Below are 19,628 nucleotides of genomic sequence, written 5' to 3' on the forward strand. Positions count from 1 at the left end.
AGTCCGATCAGGAATATTAATGAATGGCATCTCTGGATCTGTTTTAAACCATAACAATTATAAATTTGGTGGAAATTTATGGTGTATAGAGACATATATAGTGCAAACACTCAGATTTTTGGATTCCTAATCTAAATTCTAACAGGCCCAGAAATGTCACCTGTGCAAATAGCTGTATAGTATTATAGCATATATGAGTTCCCTTTTTTTTTTCTTTTCAAGTCACTTTACTTGAGTCTGATAGAGTCCATTGACTCCCAGGAATCCATTTACCACAGCGTGACAGCCACAGATATAGATTATTTTAGATGCTTTTAAAGAAGAAAAAAGGAAGATTTTCCAGTTAGCTCGTAGATTTCAGGGTCATGATCCTATTCATGATTTTTAAAAAAGCAAGAAAGTTTTGCTGATAAAAGTGGTGATATTTCATTGCCTTTTTTAATTATGGATAGTTTAAAAGCTACAAAAATAGATCTTATTTTTTCCTTCATTTTCTTCTATTTACTTGGATTCATAGCTTCAGTTGTCAAAGTTCTGGTCTGGTGAGACCTTAATTTCACATGCGTATTTTACATTTGCGAATAAAACAACTGAATTCCTTACTTGTATACTCACTTCTTCCCCAGCTTGGCTTTTCACCTTTTTTTTAAACTTGCTAACAGCAGGCAAAACGTAATGTTGCTCCTTAATAATTAAGGCTTTGTGAATTTAAAACAAAAGTCTTTGTGATACTATTAATTTAATATTTGGGGCTTAGTAGCTTTTTAATATTTAAATATAATTTTAAACAGGTTTTTGATGAATGTATGTAAATAGTCTCCTTGGGAGTTGTTAATCCAGACAGTTGCAGTCCTCTGTTAACATATTGTGAGCAGAGGTAGAAAATGAAGTGATTGATCTACCTGCTTTCCACTTTGTAGAGTGAAGTATAGAAAGCAAGCATAAGGTATAAATTAATTAGAAAATGACTGAATGTGTTTTTAGTACAGCGCATGGCCAACCAATTGATATTTTTCATCTTAATTGACCCAAACTTGAATTTAAAAGCTGAAGTTTGTCCACCTGATCTTTGCTGTGCTGTCAGATGCCCAGACTTTGGAGATGCAAAATCTCCTATTCTTGCAATCCCTGAAGGACCATAGAATCACTCATCAAAGAAGAGAAACCCTCATGCGGAGGTGGCCACGCTGTATTCAGACATTTATGTTTCTAATGCCACATTTTAAAGCTGGCATTTTTATTCACTTCTCTTCTTATTCAAAGCTTCAGCTGCTCCTGTGCCTCGTTAAATGTTTGCCACTCTCCATACAAGAGGTGACTGCATCTCAATGATGCTGAAGTGCCCCTGTACATAACCTGCTTACTGGCTCATTAAGCTTGCAAAGCATTTGGGATTTCTCAGTACACAAACCCTTCCATTCGGGTATGGTTGTGCATTCCCTTGTGTTTCCTGTTTGCGTTTAGCAAGACAAAAAGCAGGTGAGAGCATGCCTCAGACCTGCTGCCGTGCACTTGTACAGCTTACTCTGCTGATCTGTGCCAAGCAGCCGCAGAAGGTGTGGGCTGCACCTTGTTGGGTTGTTTAGGCTGCTTTCTAAAGGAAATAAAACTTGTGTTCCTGCAGGAATTCTCTCCCTCCCTTTGCTCCCCCAAGTAACTTTCAAATTTACTACCCAATTTCAGCCAAGTTTTGCCAGTAGGACTGAGTTTTGAAGAAATTGATTTTCTAGGATTTTTGTGAAAATAGGTGGCTGTTATCAAAAAAGAGATTCTACATGTTTCCTAAATTGGAGAGAGGACCTATGCCATCCTCTCAACCCTTGTGATCAGAAAAACTTGTCTGAAGACAATCTGCCCCTTAATACCCTGACATGGGGAAATCTCAATGAACACACGCAGCTGTGAGACACAGATTCAAAGGAAACCAGGTTTTGTTCTGGTATGCATGAAACCATGTGTTTTAAAATAAGTTTTTTTGGGGGGGTTCAGTCTGGTGGTAAGGTCACGAGTAAGTAACTCGTCCTGATATTCTTCTTTCAGTACTGCCTGTCCGGACATCCAACCTTACCATGCAATGTACTCAAGTTCAAATCCACCACCATCATGTTGGATTGTGGACTGGATATGACGTCTACCCTCAATTTCCTCCCGTTGCCACTGGTTCAGAGGTATGTTCTGCAGCCTGTGAGCACTTAGTCTGCGTCTTCTTAGGTTGCAGTTGGAGTGCTCTGCATGAAATGGTGTATTGGAAGGAGGGGAGGGGATGAGTACAAATGAACAGCATCATCTGATATCATAAATAGACTTTGTTCACTTAAAAATTCTCTTTATCAAAATAACGTCCTTTGGCTCAGTAGACGGAAGACATTTTATGGATTTATTGATTGGTTTTTCTAGATAATTTATTCTAAGCTTCAGTAAAGTATTGCTGCAACTGCTCAGCACAAGTGAGGTCACATATCTGTCATCTTTCTGGCTTCTTCATGCAAGATGAGATAAATGGGTAACTGAGATGGAGTTCGTGGAGCCCAGCAAGTACTGTTTAACTGCTGTCTTCTCAGGCTTTTCTTCAGAGCACGGGCTAATGCAAAGAAAAATAGCACTTAACAGTCCTCGTTAGTTGACTTGATGGCATAATTGTTCCCTTTTAAAAATTAAATAAATAAAAGGGCAGTGCAGCTGGATGCAGGAATGGAACAGCAGTGAAACAAAAGTAGACTCTAGAAGAGAATTCTGAGATTAAGACTCCCCCTTCTATGCCCTAACTACGAAGTCATATTTTCCCAAGTTTTTAGATCAATTTGGATATTCAGTTAGGGTGACTTATGTCTTGCATAAATGGAATACTTTACAAAAATGAGGGGTTGGGAAGGTGGGAATGAGTAACTCTTGGTGATGGGAAGCAGCAAGAGTTTTCACAAAAGCCATTTTGTAACTTTGATCCACAAGGAAACAAGTGAGGAACATTCTGGGTTCAGGGGAAGCTTGGTTGAGAGAGGAGGAGAATATGACTGGGAAAGGGAGTTTCCTCAGTGACCTAATGAGATTATATCAGTTTGTCCAGCACTTGATATTATTTGTTGTTTTTTTTTTTTTTGGTGAGGAAAAGAATAGATAATGTATGCATTGTTCTGCAAGAAGATGGAGTTCAAGATCTGCTGCAGAGTAGGCAACAGAAGCCTTAAGATGGGTCAGTGTGATAGTCAATTTTTGTTCCATTCCATAATGCAATTGCTAACTACAACATTTAGGGGCAGTAGTAGATTTTGAAGGGATCCTCTTTGAAGAGGGGTAGAGGGGAGCATCTGTCGGTCCCGTCTGGGGTCCTTCAGGTCCCCAGTAGTGGATTTTGGCCTAAACCACGACATTGGGAAATCCAGGTACAGACAGAATCGCCTTGCATTTGCTTTCTCCCACCCCCAAAGAAAAAGGAAATTAACAGAGGAACAAGTGGCAAAATTAGGTGAGTGAACAAAGGCTTAAGAGGTTCTTTAGAACTGCAGGCATCAACACTCCCCGGGGATATGCCAGCTTTGTCTGCTGATAGCAGACCCTGGGAATGAACAGCCAAATTGCAGGTCACAACCTGGAATTCCCCAAGTACCTCCAGAATGTCTGCGCTAAAATGACTCAAACTCAATAAGAAAGGATGTCAGATTTGACCCCTGATGGCCCAGTGGAATCGGAGCAAACAGTTGGGTTTAAATCCAATCAATCTTGTCGGTAAGGTGATTGAACGCCCCTTACAGCAAGGGTTGTCCTGAGCACATGGACTTGGGCAAGTAATTGATCTCCTCAGTACTCTACAAAACACGTCCTGCAGGGAGTTGTGGAAATGAGTTAAAAACCTGAGGAGAAATGTGGCTGCCACTAAAAAGTCCTTATCTCCCTATAGAATTCATAGTTGTACTATTATATATCAGGTCTCCACTACCATGATGTCTAAATACCTCTGAAATTCAAATGTATATTATCAACATAACATGGCCGGGTGATAGAGAGCTGGCATTATCATCAGTTTCCAAGTGAGAGACTACAAGAAAGACTGACTGCCTGAGGTCTTGCATGAAGCACGTAGCAGCGCAAGAATTTGAACATAGGTCTGTCAGATATTAGGTTATTACTGATTGTATGCCTTTTTGGAACCACATGTGCTGCTGCTTGCAGCTAGGCTGAGATGGACCCATGTGAAACCTTGACTGCAGAAGGGCTATGCTTCTCTCTGCTGTCTTTAAACCAGAGGTCCCCAAAGTATGATCCACGAACCACTTGGATTCTGCAAGTCTCAGTCTGTGGTCTGCAAAGGTGCCCTAATTTTTACCTCTGTGGAGCATAAAGGTATGATATTACAGAGGATCTTTGCTATGCAGCTAAATCCTGTGTTGTACCTGGCATGGGACCCTCCTTGAGCAAACATTTGGAGAGCCTTGTGCTTTAATCTATAAGAGAGGAAAGTGCTGTAGTGTTTGTGTCACTAAAGGAACTGGACATTTTTCAGAGTTCTTTGCTCTTCAAAAAAAGCCCATCAAAAGGTATTTAGATTCCACCTTGCCCTGGAAATGGCAGTCCTTGTTCTCACCAGCCTATGGAGCACGTGCAAAGTACCTGCAGTTGCCAAACACTTTATGCTAGTTCATGTACTTTAAAGGAGGTTTGTCAACTGGAGTTTTCTCCCCTGTACCAAAGTCAAATGCAAAACGGTAAAATGAACATGTGGGAAGCTCTTAACCTTTCCTGTCTAGCCATGACACACTTGCTCACATTATTTATGGGACAGTTCTAGCTATTTTGGATTAATCAATCACTCTATTACAATGTCAAAACTATGTTGGCAGGAACTGTGTTACTTCTTGCCTTCAAGGTAAAGAGTCCTTTCTGTCCTGTGTTGCTTATTCCACTTTCAGCCCCCCACAAAAACTATCTTCTAATTTTGCCTCTCTTGATAAGACTGTTATACTCTTCAGTGGATGCCAGGTTTAGTACAAGTCAATAGTGCTCTTTCATCATGGATAAAGCAAACCGCATACTAGGCTAAATTAGGGGGAGCAGGGCGAGCATATCAAGGAAAGTTTATTCCACTCTGCCTTGTGCTGGTGAAACCACAAATGGATCCAGGTTTGGATTCCCAATTGAAGCAGGATGCTGAGAAACTGTAGAGGGTGTTCAGGGGGCTCCAAGATGGTCAGGGTCCAGATCTCATGACTCCGAAGAGACCACGGAGAGTTTGAGGCAGCTGGGAATGTTCAGTCTGACAGAGAGGAGGCTAGACAGGGAGCTAATAGCCACCTACACCTCCTTCAAAAGAAGTTACAAAGACAACAGCGCCAAACTCTTTTCAACAGTGGCAGACAAAATAAGGGGCTAATGGCTGCAAATGGTGTCTTGAGAGGCTTGTCTTTGACATTAGCCTCCCAGTGATGAAGTTTTTCTTAGCACTTTCCCCCATCCCCAGAGAGGCTCTAGGATGTCGTGATCCAGGGATTTGCGAGACACAGCTGGACAGAGCTGTGGCTGACCTGATCTTGTGCTGTCTATGAGATATTGGACTACAGACCTCCAGATGTCCCTTCCAACCAAGGTTTCTGTCCTCGCCTCCCTTATCTGTCAAAGTTGTTGCATATCGTATAACATGGTGTCTTGCTTTTCCCTGCCTTTTCCGTAGCTCTTTTAGTCTCTCTGCACTAATTCTACTCGGCCCCCTCAGTCTCCAAAATACTGCTCTTGAATTGTGCTTTTGACTGTGTCAGTGGGGAGTACATTTAGCCACCTCATCTCTTCTATGATCAGATCTTTATACTCAAAAGGTGGTTGCACTTCACTGGCATAGCTTCTCAATGACATATCCTTCTGCTCTCACCTCTTACCTTCTGTCTTTGCTCCTTGAGTACGCTGATTTCCCCTTTTTTCCTTCCTTGTGACTTTCTGGAGTGCCAGTTAGGATTTGTTCTTTTATATTGATGTTAGTCTGAACACAGCATTCCTCTGAGCCCTTGAATCACTTCCTATTTTCAAGAACTTAAATTTGAAAGCCCTTACAGCATTTAAGCATGCCCGTCTGTAGAGCTTAGGGCACAGCACTTGCAGATTTCATTGCAACCAAGTTCTCAAGTTCTGTCTCCAAATCTGAGGTTGTTGCAGGGCTTGACTCCAGGCAGGTTCAATTCTCTCATTTCCTCAGCTTTTTCTTTTTTCTCATTTCTGTAGATATGCTTGAATCTGGGCAGACCGTGGTTTTAGAGCTAAGTTGTGAAAATCAAATATCACTGTGAAGTGCAAATGCTGTAGCAAGAAATGCTGCAGCAATTACTACTGCAAACTCAATGTCCACCTTGAAGTTTCTTTATTAGCATTTGAAACAATTAAAAAAAGGGGCCCTGCCATTGCTGACAGGTACCAGACCTGCCAGCTTAAAACATGCAGTTCCATGGCAAAACCTCCTTGCCCCTTTGTCCTTCCAACACAGGTAAATGCAGCGTACAGCTGTTGGTGTGGGTCTTCACCTGAGCATGAAACCATGCTTTATGTGGATATAAAATCACAACCTCTGTGTATATAAATGATTTAGTCCAGAGCATCAGTCTGTCCCTGCCATTACTAATGGGAATATCTGTCTGTCTTTGTCTGTCCCAGAGCAGTTTTACGGTGCTTTTGTGTTGTTTCAAGCATGGACTTTCTTGCTGCCCTATCTTCTTCTGTTTATACAACCCATTTCACCACAGGACAGCACTGAGCCTTTTTGAAATTCTCACTGTAAATGACTAAAATCAAACTCCCTGCATGCGTCGTCCTCTTACTCTTTTTACTTATAAGTGTCATAATCATGATTTGTAAAAGTCATTTCAGTGAACACTTAAACACAGTGAAACTGTCTGTCTGTTTTATTGAGATTGTTAGTTCCCTGAGACAGAAATGGTGTTCTCTTCCTGTATGACACCAAATAGAAGGTCAATGCTTAGCCACTGATAATGATATAATTCATATTGCAATAATTTTTTTCTCTTTCTGCAGTCCCAGGCTGTCCAAACTTCCTGGTTGGGTTTTGAAAGATGGAAGCACATTTCTGGACAAGGTACTATACTTATGGTTAGAATTTTCTTGCCATGCAAAAAGCTACCTGACAGGTTAGGAGCTTGCACTGCAGGAACAATACTTCTATGCTGACTCATCGCAAAGGTTTCTATGTGTACCCTTACCAGCCATGATGTCCTTGTAGAGCAGAACGTTTTGAAACAAAATGCTAAAGCAACTCTGAGGCTTTCAGTCTTCACAGGTAGCCTAGCTTTTTTTAAAAAATCCTCTTAAAATGCAGAAATCATCAGTATGAATATTTTCTTATTTCAGGGAGCTCCATAAATAATAGTGCTTTGCCTTCTTAGAGTGCCTTTTATTCAACAGTCTAACTTTTCTGACACTAAAGCTTCATAGCATGCTTATAAATGAAGTTGGTACCATACCCTGTTTTTAGGCAGGAGAACTATGAGAAAGTGAATGGTTTGCCCATGGGAGGTCTCTTATAGAGAAAAGCATGACTTTGGCCTCTGAAATCAACATGTGTTCTGCTGCTGGACATAGCAGGGAGTGTATTATCTCCAGCCTCCTAATTTGAGGATACAGAACTTACTCAGCTACATAAGAGACACAGAATTCCCCCCCCACACCTTTTCATTACATTAGTTTTGTAGGTAAAATTTATCTGGGGCTTCAACCAAAACTAGGCACTGCAGCGTCCAGCTTGATCTGCCGTAGGGGAACAATGAACACAAAAATATGTCAGATGTTAGTAAAATAGGTAGATACATTTCAAATGTGTGCAGCAATAGGTATCAGTAGAGAAAATACTGTTTTAATAGACTGTTCTCTATGTGAACATTAAAGGAAAACAGTAATAATAGTTGCTTTTGTAGGGGACTTTGAGGTGGACAAAATGGATTGATCTGATTTTTCCAGGCAAGGGAGCTGAAGATCATAGATTAAAGACCTGATTTTTCTTCTCATTGGAGACAAAAGAAACTGTATAGGCAGCGTTTCTGTTAGTAAAATAGTAACAACTCTATTCAAAGCACATGCTAACTGGCAGTCGCAGAGCTACAGAAGCTCAGTGACAGGAATGGAGCTGCTGCCCAGTTTGAATTCCCTGGAATTTGTTTCTCCTGAACCCCAGCCTTGGTCTCAGAGCTTTGGGTCCCATTCTGTCCAAAGATGGGGTAGGCTATCGGTATATTTTTATATGTGATGTATTTACATTTCTGTGGTACTTCTGCTGCAGTGTGCGCTCAGGAGAAATCTTTAAACTCGCACAGCATCAATGGAAATCGTGTGTTAAAAATTCAAAGGCAGCATCTCTTACCTTCACCTTGACCACTGTAACTGCTTGGAATGGTAAATTCTTTGACCCATGCTGGAAAAAGGCAAGGGAAGGAGTCAAAGGGGGATGTTTTATCATGTCAGGTGGACATTCCTGTTATAGCACTCTCTGGATGACAGTTATAAAACTTAAGTCGCGGAGAGGCATTGAAATTTGCTGCGATCTAGTTTTAATCATTTTGAACTCCCTTGAGATGAGGTTAGGAGACTTCTGCCACTAGATGTAATTGCTCATTCGTTATTAGTTGGCAGGTGCACTGTAATTATTAAGAATTGGTTTCAATCTTTAATTCTGTCAGGCTGAAGCTGGCTGAGACCACTCGCTTTGGGACAAGCAAGAGAAGCATCCATGGGAGAAGACAGAGTGGGTGATAGGTAGCCTGTGAGGTGTGTCAGAACTAGAGTTGGGAATATTTTTGTTCCGTACATAATCCTGAAGAATGTGACTTTTCATGTGACAAAGATTTCTGATGTCAGCCTTGAAAAAGAGCAAGACAATAAAGGGCTAGAAATCCAGTAGAGATAAATCTAACAAAAAGTGCCATGTGTAGCTTAGATCCCCAAAAGATGTTTGATCAGATGCTCTGAGGCAGGGGCTAAAAATTGCATTCTACTCTTAATATGACAGAAAAGGTTTGATGTTATTGGGAACCAAAACTAAATTCCAAACTTGTAAGACAGCCAGGGCACTATAAAGGTGCTGTGCACACCTTCCAGGTCAGGAGAGCAGCAGTTCCGACAAGAGTGGTCTTCATGACCCAATTTTCAGTTCATACTTTACTTCTGATTCTGGTCGACAAAGTCAACTTGCATTGTTACAGATTTCCCAGCCAACACAGCTGCAGTTGGAAGAGCAGAGAAAAGGCAGCTTTGTAGGACAGCACCTCCTTCATGGCCTCAGCAAAACCAGCCGTGGTTACCCGGGTCTCTTTCATTACCTACCAGAGTGCCATCTCTGTTCCTCCAAACGAGGATCTGATCCCTTAAAGTAGCAAGCAGCCTCATCTTGCGTGAAAGCAATTTCAGCAGATCTGCTTACAGCAAATTGCGTCTAGAAGGGGGATAAACATGACGTATTAACGGGCTGGAAATTTCCTGTGATAAAGAAAAGGTTTTGAAAGTGCAAAATCTGCTGCACTTTGGAGTAACATTGCATTGTATTTTTGTGTCTTCTCTGTTGGTGTGCTTTTCCTACAGGAACTGAAGGAGTGTTCTGGCCATGTGTTTGTAGACTCTGTGCCTGAGTTCTGTTTACCAGAGGTGAGTTTGCTCAAAGCTTTACTGAAAAATCTGACTCCATTAAATCGTGTGGAAGAAACTTGCTAAATAGTTATTGTCAGATTCATGCTAATTTATTACTACTCAGTAAATAATATTCCTAAAACCTCGTGTGTTGTTAAGGTGCCTCTAGTATCTATCACACTGGAAAAAGGATGGAAACAACCCTTTTCAACAATGGTTTTGGGAGATCTGGAAGGTCTCCTTGAGCAGATCAATATCTTACAGAAGAATAAGACATAACTGTCCCATTATATGGGCCTTCCAAAGACAATATAACTGAGCTGGACTTGATTATGACAGGATACATGTGCTGATCTAGATAAGAGCAGTGAATGAAGACAAGAAAAGCTGCTTGTCTTTAACCACAGATGCATGACCTGCCTAGTGTAGCTCCCCTGGGGAGCCGACTGGGTGGTTAAACCACTGTTTGATTCTGCTGGGCTGCTGGCAGCAAATTTAGGTTAAAAAGTTTTGCTGCCTTCTTAGCTATTCATCACTGCCTCTTTGAGGGAAGAACTGTACCTTCATATCCACTGACATAACTGCAAGAGACTGCTTCTCAAGCTGTTTTTTTTTCAAGAATACCTGGGTTTAAAGAAAAAAAAAACTATCAGAAAGCAAGACTATTGAAAATGTTTGAATTAACTGGGCTTACCTGACGGATCAGATTAATAGTGTGTGTAGGAGAGCTGAAGAAGTAAAAAGCTGAGCAGAGAGTGGTGGGGGTGAATGATGGGGAATAGTCTAGGAATAGTATCCTCTTTCCTCAGCTGTGTTCGGACTGTGATAACATCAGTTCTTTCATTTCATGTTGGATGTTTTCTCAGTCTTTCAAAGACAGAGACTGATTGCTTTTGGGCAGCGATTTTTTTTTCCTTTCTGCCTGACCTTGTTGACAGGAAGTACAAAACACCCCTGGAAGGCTGATGTCACATTGCTGGGGTTCTTGCAGTAGTGGTTCTGGCAGTAGTGTTTTTGTCTGTTGATTCCATGAAACTCACCTCTTGCAGCTTCTGACTCTTGTCATCTTGATTCTTCGAAGCAAGTTGGCAGCTCTGGTACTAGTTTTGGCAAGTGATATCAACAGATCTGTGTGCAATTGCTTGTTTTCCCCAACAGGAATGGATATAATCGAATCACAAAAAAAAACCCAATAATTCTGGGTTCTCGTGTGCTTTCTAGTTACTGTCCTGTGGAAGGGAGGGATGTAGGAAGCATCTGTATGCCTAGAAAGTGCCATTATGTCCCAGATCTTGGGAAGAATGGAGTTTCTGTTCTGGATTCCCTTTGGAATTGAGGCCATGCACAGGAATTATAATCCACTGGAGTTTAGGGTGCTTCAGGTGGGCTTTCTGGTTACTTTGTTGGGCTGGAAAATACCCACATGTGTAGCTCTAAATGTGACTGATGGGGAGTTGCTGCTTCATTATACTGCTGTCACCACTGAAGCTAACTCAGTTTTCCAGCTGCCCATGTTGCAACAGGAAGACAGCACCCAGCTGCACATGTCACCATTGTAGGGACTTTACAAACGGCCTCACAAATGCCTTAGTTCCCAAAGTTCCCAACAGATGTCAAGTCTTCTCTGCAAGCATGAGGAACAGATCTCCTAGTGATACACAGCTCGCATATGTGGCTTCACAGGCTCCCCTGATGGAGGAGAGTTCAGATGTCACGGCCAGCTGAATGCATCAGCAAAGTAGAAATGTTGCTGGTGTTTGGCAGCACAGTATAAGAAAGAGTTTGTGTCTCCTTCCACGCCACTTCTTTTGAAGAAACTTGTCTGCAAAAGCAGTTAGTTTGAGAATGACAGTATCGCTTCCAGGAATACCATTGCCAAAGAAAGCCAAGTTTTGAATGTAATCCAGAAGCCACAAGGTGATAAGAGGCTGTCTCAGCAGCAGCGTACACTTCCACATGTCGGAGTGCAGGGTGCAGCCCTCTCTTTGCTTGGCAACCTTCTGGGCTCTCTCACTTCACATTCAGGAAACATTTTTAAACCTCTTCAGTTCATAGGCACCTTTAGTGAGATTGCCGCAAGTCCCAGGGAAGATGTTACTTTGTTTTGGTTTTGACACCCTTTTCATCCTCTTAGTAAATGCTTCTAGGATGCTGAGATGTGGGATGCTTAAGCTTGGAAAGCGGTAGCCTGTATCTTCCTGATGGCTTGCTGGGCTGGGATTCAGCTCAGGGCTAAGTGACTCCCCGTTTGATTCTGTATGGTCTGAACACGGCTGAAAACCAAGACATGAAGGGACAGCTTGGTAGGAGCAGGTGTCAGCAGACTCTTTGCTACCAGAAAGTGAGTGTTATTTCTGCCTGGCAAGCTTAGTAAGATAAAAGGGTGCCCTGTCATGAATCTGAGGATGGTGTTTCACCTACTGTACTCAGCTTGGAGATCGTGCCTCCAACATTAGCTGTGATCATGGATTGAAACCATGAACGCTTAGCTGTGAGTTAAGCAGCTTGTCACCAGAGCACTGTGTCAGCCCTCTGAAAAGCCGAGTGACCTACTTTCTTGCCTTTTTTATTCAAATTGCTGGACCAAGCCTTGTAATCAGATAATATGTGCTTGATGAGTGTTGAATTCCATTAGCTGCTCTATAATAACTGAGTTAGAGGTCATATATCTTGTAAATTTCTGACTTGACACCATTTGTGTTATAGCATTACCAGTAAATATTTCTAATTAAAATTCCTTTAACAATGTGTGAAATCTTCTTTCACTCCCTGAACTGCTGTCTTAACTGTCACATCAAAACAAACCGGACCCACCCGTCTGTTTTGTTGTATGCTATGAATGAGCTTAATCCCCTGCTGTAGAAAATGTGAATGATAAAGATGCCAAGCATTTAGTTTGGGAAAATATGAGAATTATTTTAAGCATATCAATAAGTACAATTTGCATTCATCTGTCTTGCTGTCATGGGGTACAGTATCATGTGCCACATAAGAAATAGGAGACACCCTGCTAAATTGCTACTGCAGAAGTTTTGATACCTGTGCAGTGTTCCTCCCTAAGGAAGCGCACACATCAGTTCTTTGACAAAAGTGTAATCATCATTTACCTCCCTTAACGGCAGCCATTTCATTGCATGAAAGACAGACAAACCCAGAACATGGTTTCCTTTTCAGATTTGAGAAGGAAATAATTTTAGGGGGCTTTTAAAATAAATGTTAATTTAAAGGAATTATTAATCTTTGCCGCAGCAGAGACATGCCTACCCCTCCATTTTTTTATAAATCGGTTGCATTCCTGCTATATAAAGTTTAAAATAAAAGAACAAGAAGTTTTTCTGCCATTGCTTAAGCTGCATAAAAGGGTTACATGTTGCTTAATCTCTTTTCTCTGTTTTCAGACTGAGCTGCTTGACCTCTCCACAGTAGATGTAATCTTGATCTCAAACTATCACTGCATGATGGCATTGCCCTATATCACAGAGTACACAGGATTCGCTGGAACAGTGTATGCCACTGAGCCCACTGTTCAAATTGGCAGGTAAAAAGCCCCTTAATATTCTCTACTCCTCTTTCATCACTGCTAAGGAAAAGGTGTAAAGGACAATATGGGTAAAGGAGTGGTGTCTAATGTTCCGAAGAGGCTCTTAGGCAGTAGCTGAACACCAGCCAAGTCCTTAGTGCTGTAAATGTGTTAACTCAATGTTTCCCAACCTCTGGAACCATCTGTCTCCAACGTTTACGGCAGGTGCTTTGTGTTGAGTCCAGACAGTAGATGTGGGATAGTAGATCTTGAGTGGACTGAGACACCTTGAGCAGCAATTACTATATAGCCAACTTCAAACCTTCAAAAGCCGTGAATCAAAGATCTCTCCTGCTCCTCTCCGCTCCCCTTAAACAAAAGAGGAATCACCGATCTCTTCAACCATAAATGACTTCAAGATTATTGCCTTGTAGTTTTTCAGCATTTGAAATTCATATAATCACACTTTCCTCCACACCATGGAAGGGAATTTCAGCTGGCTTCATCTTAAATAACAGTTGAAATATATAAGCTCTGAAATCCAAAGAGAAACACTAAGAAAGAGAGCAGAAATATGAGACGGAAGTAAAAAATGTAAGACCAACTTAATAGCTGGTCATCAAATTTGTCAGTCTTTTCTTACAAAGTTCTCTGTTGATTGGATAAGTCAATACCAAAGGCTGCCAGTTTGGCCCTCGATGAAGTCTAACTGGACTTATGCTGGGCGTATCTCTCATGCAGAACAGCTCCCATGTTCAATAGAGAGCAGATTAGGCCATGGTATCTGAACTACTCTGTAAGCACTTCAGGGCAGGAGTCTTTGTCTGTTAAAGGTCCTGTGCAAACTTTCCATGCCAGAGTAATTCTCCCTTTGTGTAAAAACAAACAGAAACTGAAGGCCCTTGTAGGAGAAAGGAATTGTATAAATATGAACTAGTAGTAGACCTCTGGGGTATTGCTGGCTCGTAGCTGAAGATAACAAGCATAGTCTCGTTGGAGAGTATACTGGTGTTCTCCCTACCCCAAGCAATTCCAGATGCCATTCTTCTGCAGTTAAATCTGTCACTTCCTACCTTCAAGGGGAAGCGTGCATACAATTATAAATGCTGTTGAGTTTGGGGCAGTGAAATCAGCAGTCCTAATTTTTAGTGCCTGACATATTTTTGTGCCTCAAATGCTGTGTTGTGCATTTGTACATGAGGAGAGTTCACACCAACAATGTGCTTGGCTTCTCTAAGTGATAAACAGGCATCAGCTAACGAGTTTTCATCATATATTTTGTCTCGTTCCATATGACAAGCAGTCAGTAATGCAGAAATCATCTTGTGCAGCAGGAGAGACATTTGGGAGTTCCTCCTGTCCTTCCACTTTCCAAATAACCCATAACCCAGTGGGCCAGATCCTCTGCTGTCGCAACCAGGCAGACAGAATTGGACTGGCTTGAGCTTGAAACACTCAAGGGTAGTATTGGTGAGGGGTAATTGCTGTGATGCCTCTGTGGGCAGAACCCGTCTTTAAAACTGCCTATTAGTGTTACAATTTGTGTAATTGGAAACATTTGGGACGCAGTTCTCTCCTGTGTGAAAGGCTGCCATGCTAATTTAGTTATGATGTCTTTTCAGGCTTCTCATGGAAGAACTGGTGAATTCCATTGAACGCGTGCCAAAGGCTCAGTCTGCCTCCATGTGGAAGAACAAGGAGGTACAGAGGTAAGGAACAAGCCACCAGGAAGGGGTGACTGTCCTAAAACAAGAACCAACGTTCAGAATTCACTGTAATGATGGGGCAGCTGCTACCACTTGAGATTTGCTACTACCATTAAGCAGAAAAATAAGCAGAAAAAAAAGCCTAAGAGATTTACAGCCACGATTCCTTGCGTCAGTTCTTTCTTTAGTCATTCGTAGGTTGTTGGCCTTCCAAACAACCACACAGGTTTGATTCTTGGAGGGAGACTTGGTAACACAAAAATCTCCCCTGATCTTCCATCATGTAGTTTAGCTCCATGATGGTAGATAAACCCCAGCAGATTTCTGTATTAATATAATAAAAAGTTGTTGAAATTAGCAAGCTATTTAAACATAACTATAGGGAATATAATATAACATAATATAATGTAATGTAATAATTTAAAATTATATTTACATTCATGTTTGCTGAAATGCTAAGAAAGTCAAGACACAGCTGTGAAAAGTTGCTGGTAACCAACCACAGAGCAGCGCTGTCTTTCTTCCCAGAGCTGCAGCCTCTTTTACACTTGGACAACAGAGGTGGTTTTTTGCTGTCTTTCAAAGCTTAGAAACAAGTTGAAATTAGAATAAAAAAGATTAGCTGGAAACTCCATGTCGATTATATCATCTGTATGTAAAAACAAGGTGCTTAAAATTGAAATCTTCTACATCTAAAAGTTTGAAAGCTTATATAATCTAAAAATTATCCACACAGTTTATAATTGCAGATAATGCTTTATTTGGAAATAGAAACAACTTTAGGTGCACAACATGTTCTATGGAGGAGACAGTTTCAGTTTTAGCACATATTAAAGATAAGGCCGGTTAATTAGAAAGTTATTTTTAAAAGCTACTTTGTGCATTTTTAATTGATCTCCCATTTTTTATTCCTAATTCTTAACGTGGCTTGATTTAGAAGTTTTCTAAAAATGAATTATTTCATACATTATAAAAGTAGTTTTGATATTTTCCAATATTAAGACAGAAATTAAAAATACAAATTAACATATGTTTAGCTATATATTGTACTCCCCTGCTGAGCATAGGAGCAGTCTTAGCACAGTAACTCACTCTTCTGAAAAAGGCAAGTAAAGCACAGATGTAAAGCAGAAGTAAAGACAATAAAGTTGATCAGGATTTTGTGCTGGTTGATGTATACTCTCATGAGAATAGTGTGGTTTTTTTAATTTTGGAGTCCGCTGGCCTGACCAGAACCGTTCCTGAAGTGATGTGAGGAGGGAGGACTGGAGCCATTATTCTCGTCACACTGCTGCATGTGTTTTGTATGCATGGTTTAAAGGAGGATCATATATCTTGGAACTCATTTAACGTCACTTTCCTGGTGGTCGTGTTTTAGAAAAAGTGCTGCCTAGCAATTTGTGTGCTGTTGACTATTCCAGAGGCGAACACAGAGAGGTGATCTTTGTTCTGATTCAGCTGCTATAGAAGGCTAGAGTACTTCTGTTGGAGCGGTGTTCAAAATACATTTTCTTGTTTTATATTGCTTGGGAAGTACCGTAACATTCACACTTCCTCCTTGATACTGTCACATAGCTGTTGTAATGGGGTACCAACGGAGGTAGGAGGAAGGTATAAGAGCACACCCCTGGGGACAGAGACAGCACCAACCCTTCTCTCCCACTTGCAAGACCTCTTGTAGAGCAGAGAGCACTGCCACAATATCGTATGTTGTTGGGAACCTTGATCAGGTGGCAGATCCCTCAAATCTCACAAGTAAAATGCACACCTCGCCCAAACATGAGATAGAGACAGAGCAAAGAAATGCTATGCTAGTGAGGATGGCAAAACCTAACTAGTAGCCCTGCAGCTGTTTATAACGTAAGTCTGCGTATCACTAACTCTGCCCGAGGCTGGTACGATCCAGTGTTGTCTATGAGCTGGAACAGGGAGACTAATCTGAATTTCCTGTCCAGTTGTGCCCCATCTGTGCTCTGAGTTTCTCCCTTCAGCTCCCTATGCTTCTGTAAAATGGAGCTCCTATCCACCAAAGAGGGTATACAGGGACTTAATTAATGTTTGCAAAGTGTTTTGAGATTCCTGTTGACAAGTGTCATGCAAGCGTGAATGGAACTGATTATTATAGCATGTGAGCAAACATCTACTGATCCACAAATTAACACCTGGCTAATAGCACATGCAGGGTTGGACTGACATCCGTTATTTAAGAAAATGTGATCCTTGGTGATTTTTTTTTTAATACTTGGCTGTTGCTAGAACAGAATACTTATTACTTCTGAGTCTAACTTTAATTTTTCAGGCTGATCAATCACCATTAATGCTTTACAGTTCAGCTAGTTCTACTCTGAATAGTTAGTATAAAACACAAAGTATTATCATCTTCATTAGATAAAGCGTTGAAGCATTTTAAATGCAAATACTGTATAAAATATAAGAAGTTCATTATAGTGGCTTACGTTTTTCCATTATCGAATCCAGTCTGAACTAATTGCTTAGCAAGTTTTATTACCGTTGCTTTTTATTTTAAATGAGCAATCTCATGGAAGTTCTATAGATGCTCAACCAGGATATCTTTCACGCTGATTAGTATTCAGGGCGCTAAAGAGGAAGTTTGCCTTATGAAAGACACTGTGCTGACTACCTGCTTGATGGTTTCTTATATCTTTCTAGACAGTGTCTGAAACAGGCTGTTTCCTTAGACAGAGTAGCGGATGAGAGTGGCCAGCATTCTGATCTAGTTTGGTACTGCCATCCTCCTCTGCCTTCAAACAAGAACATGTTATGTCATATATTAAATGTTATCCATTGCATTGAACAGGAGGGACTGCCTCTGTGCAGATGCCCCGTTAAGAATACAAGCCTCTGAGTTTCTTAAGCATGAATTTTGTACACTAAACACTGGACCATGCTGCTTTGCCATACCTTCCTGTTTGTGGCTGTAGGTTGGCTGTCCCAACATCTCCCCACATATGTCTGGTTGTTATGTGGTGATCCATAATAGGATCATAAAATCATAGAATGGTTTAGGTTGGAAGGGACCTTGAAGATCATCAAGTTCCAACTCCCTCGCCATGGGCAGGGACACCTCTCACTACACCAGGTTGCTCAAAGCCCCATCCAACCTGGCCTTGAACACCTCCAGGGATGGGGCTTCCAGAACTTCTCTGGGCAACCTGGGCCAGTGCCTTACCACCCTCAGAGTGAAAAATTTCTTCCTAATGTTCAATCTAAACCTGCCCTTTTCCAGTTAAAAGCCATTCCCCTTCGTCCTATCACTACATGCCCTTGTAAGAAGTCCTTCCCCAGCTCTCCTGTAGCCACTTTAGGGACTGGAAGGTCGCAGTAAGGTCTCCCTGGAGTCTTCTCTTCTCCAGGCTGAACAACTCCAACTCTCTGAGCCTCTCCTCATAGGAGAGGTGCTCCAGCCCTCAGATCATCTTCGTGGCACACCTCTGGACCTGCTCCAAGAGGTCTTTCCTATGCTGGAGGCTCCAGAGCTGGACGCAGGATGTTGCCATAGTGTTAGTAGATTCACTCCAGACTTTAAAATATCTTCTAGTAACTTTCTGTGCAAATTTTAAAAGTGTGGGTGACAAGCTGAATGCCAGCAGCGGCACATCTGAGGAACCAGCAGTCCTCATTGTCTCTCTGTGCCACTCAGCAAAGAATGAAATCACTGGAGACTGGTCCTACTGGTCTGTTAGGGATCAGAGTATTATTTACAGTGTAGCCACAGAGTCAAGGCTAATAGAAGCTTACTTCAATCACCAATGACAATTCCCCACTTTTCTCCATTACCTGGAGATATATTCTCTTCCCAGAAGAGAAGTTCCTGAAAGCATCCAACACTAAATGCTTCTTCTGGTAGGGTAAAGGCTTTTACAGGCAATTTGCTTCGGTGCAATGGTGGACAACTATCCACATTGTTTGGCCTTTTGTTGCTTATGACTTCCCAAAAAAGACCTTGAACGCTTTGTTTGTTTCCTTAAGCGCAGTATGCTTTTAGCCAGCATGTGCTGGAATTACAGTTATCGCACTAGACCTGTAGAGCTGTCTTGGCAATTGCTGGCCTTAATCCTTTCTTCAGTATCTTAAATTATGGAGGAGTTCACTGACCTAGTAGATATAACAATAAATTAAATTCCTTTAAACAAATTGATCAAAGAAACTTGACCAATTTCCATAAATCTTTGGAAATTGGTTTGAATTAGCCTTTGATTTAGCATTGGTTTAATATAAAAAAAAGTCCTATTCTTCTTATGCATTTGGCAGCTGTGCTGCTTCCTGCCTCAGTTCATGTTGCTAAGGAAGATTTATTTCCCAGAAGTTAGGCATCTCTCTTACAGGCTGTGACATTACAGTTCACTTCTTCCCTTGACAACGCTGTCCGGCTAACTTGCAACGTCTGTGAAGAGCAGAATGGATGGATTTTACTTTGGTGTAAAACATTTTAAATACTTCCGTGTAGGGGATTTCAAAGAGCTCTGCAGTGTCAGCTAATGTCTCCTTGCCAGTACGCTCTGAAGGCAAGTGGGGTATCTGAGTTGAAGGCAAAGAAGCTGAGGTGCAGGGACATGTGTTCTTGCAAGAAACCAGGACAAAAATGAGAGCAGAGCCAGCCTTTTTCATGGTCTGGTACCTGTATTTTTATCATAGGATTGTGGCTTACTTTTGTTTTCAAATTCTTAGGATATGCAAAAGTGACAATGACCCACTACCGATCCTAGTGGTGCATTTCATGTTGACATGTCAGATAAGCCGGTATCTTTCATGAGTGGTGAAAATACCACAAGAGT

At 41.4% G+C, this 19,628-nt stretch overlaps 1 protein-coding gene across 1 annotated transcript in view; it reads left to right on the forward strand.

Annotated features, from left to right (window-relative positions):
• Positions 1 to 2,046: 2,046 nt before the first annotated feature.
• The window catches only part of INTS9 (integrator complex subunit 9), a 67,495-nt gene continuing 49,913 nt past the window's right edge, over positions 2,047 to 19,628 (forward strand). The window contains exons 1-5 of the mRNA XM_082480456.1: positions 2,047 to 2,168; positions 7,009 to 7,069; positions 9,562 to 9,624; positions 13,005 to 13,144; positions 14,749 to 14,835. Coding sequence (XP_082336582.1) covers positions 2,104 to 2,168; positions 7,009 to 7,069; positions 9,562 to 9,624; positions 13,005 to 13,144; positions 14,749 to 14,835 — 416 coding nt within the window. The 5' untranslated portion in view covers positions 2,047 to 2,103. The remainder of the gene's footprint in view (positions 2,169 to 7,008; positions 7,070 to 9,561; positions 9,625 to 13,004; positions 13,145 to 14,748; positions 14,836 to 19,628) is intronic.

Source organism: Vanellus vanellus (assembly GCF_965231255.1).
Source record: "Vanellus vanellus genome assembly, chromosome: 3".
NCBI lineage: Eukaryota > Metazoa > Chordata > Aves > Charadriiformes > Charadriidae > Vanellus > Vanellus vanellus.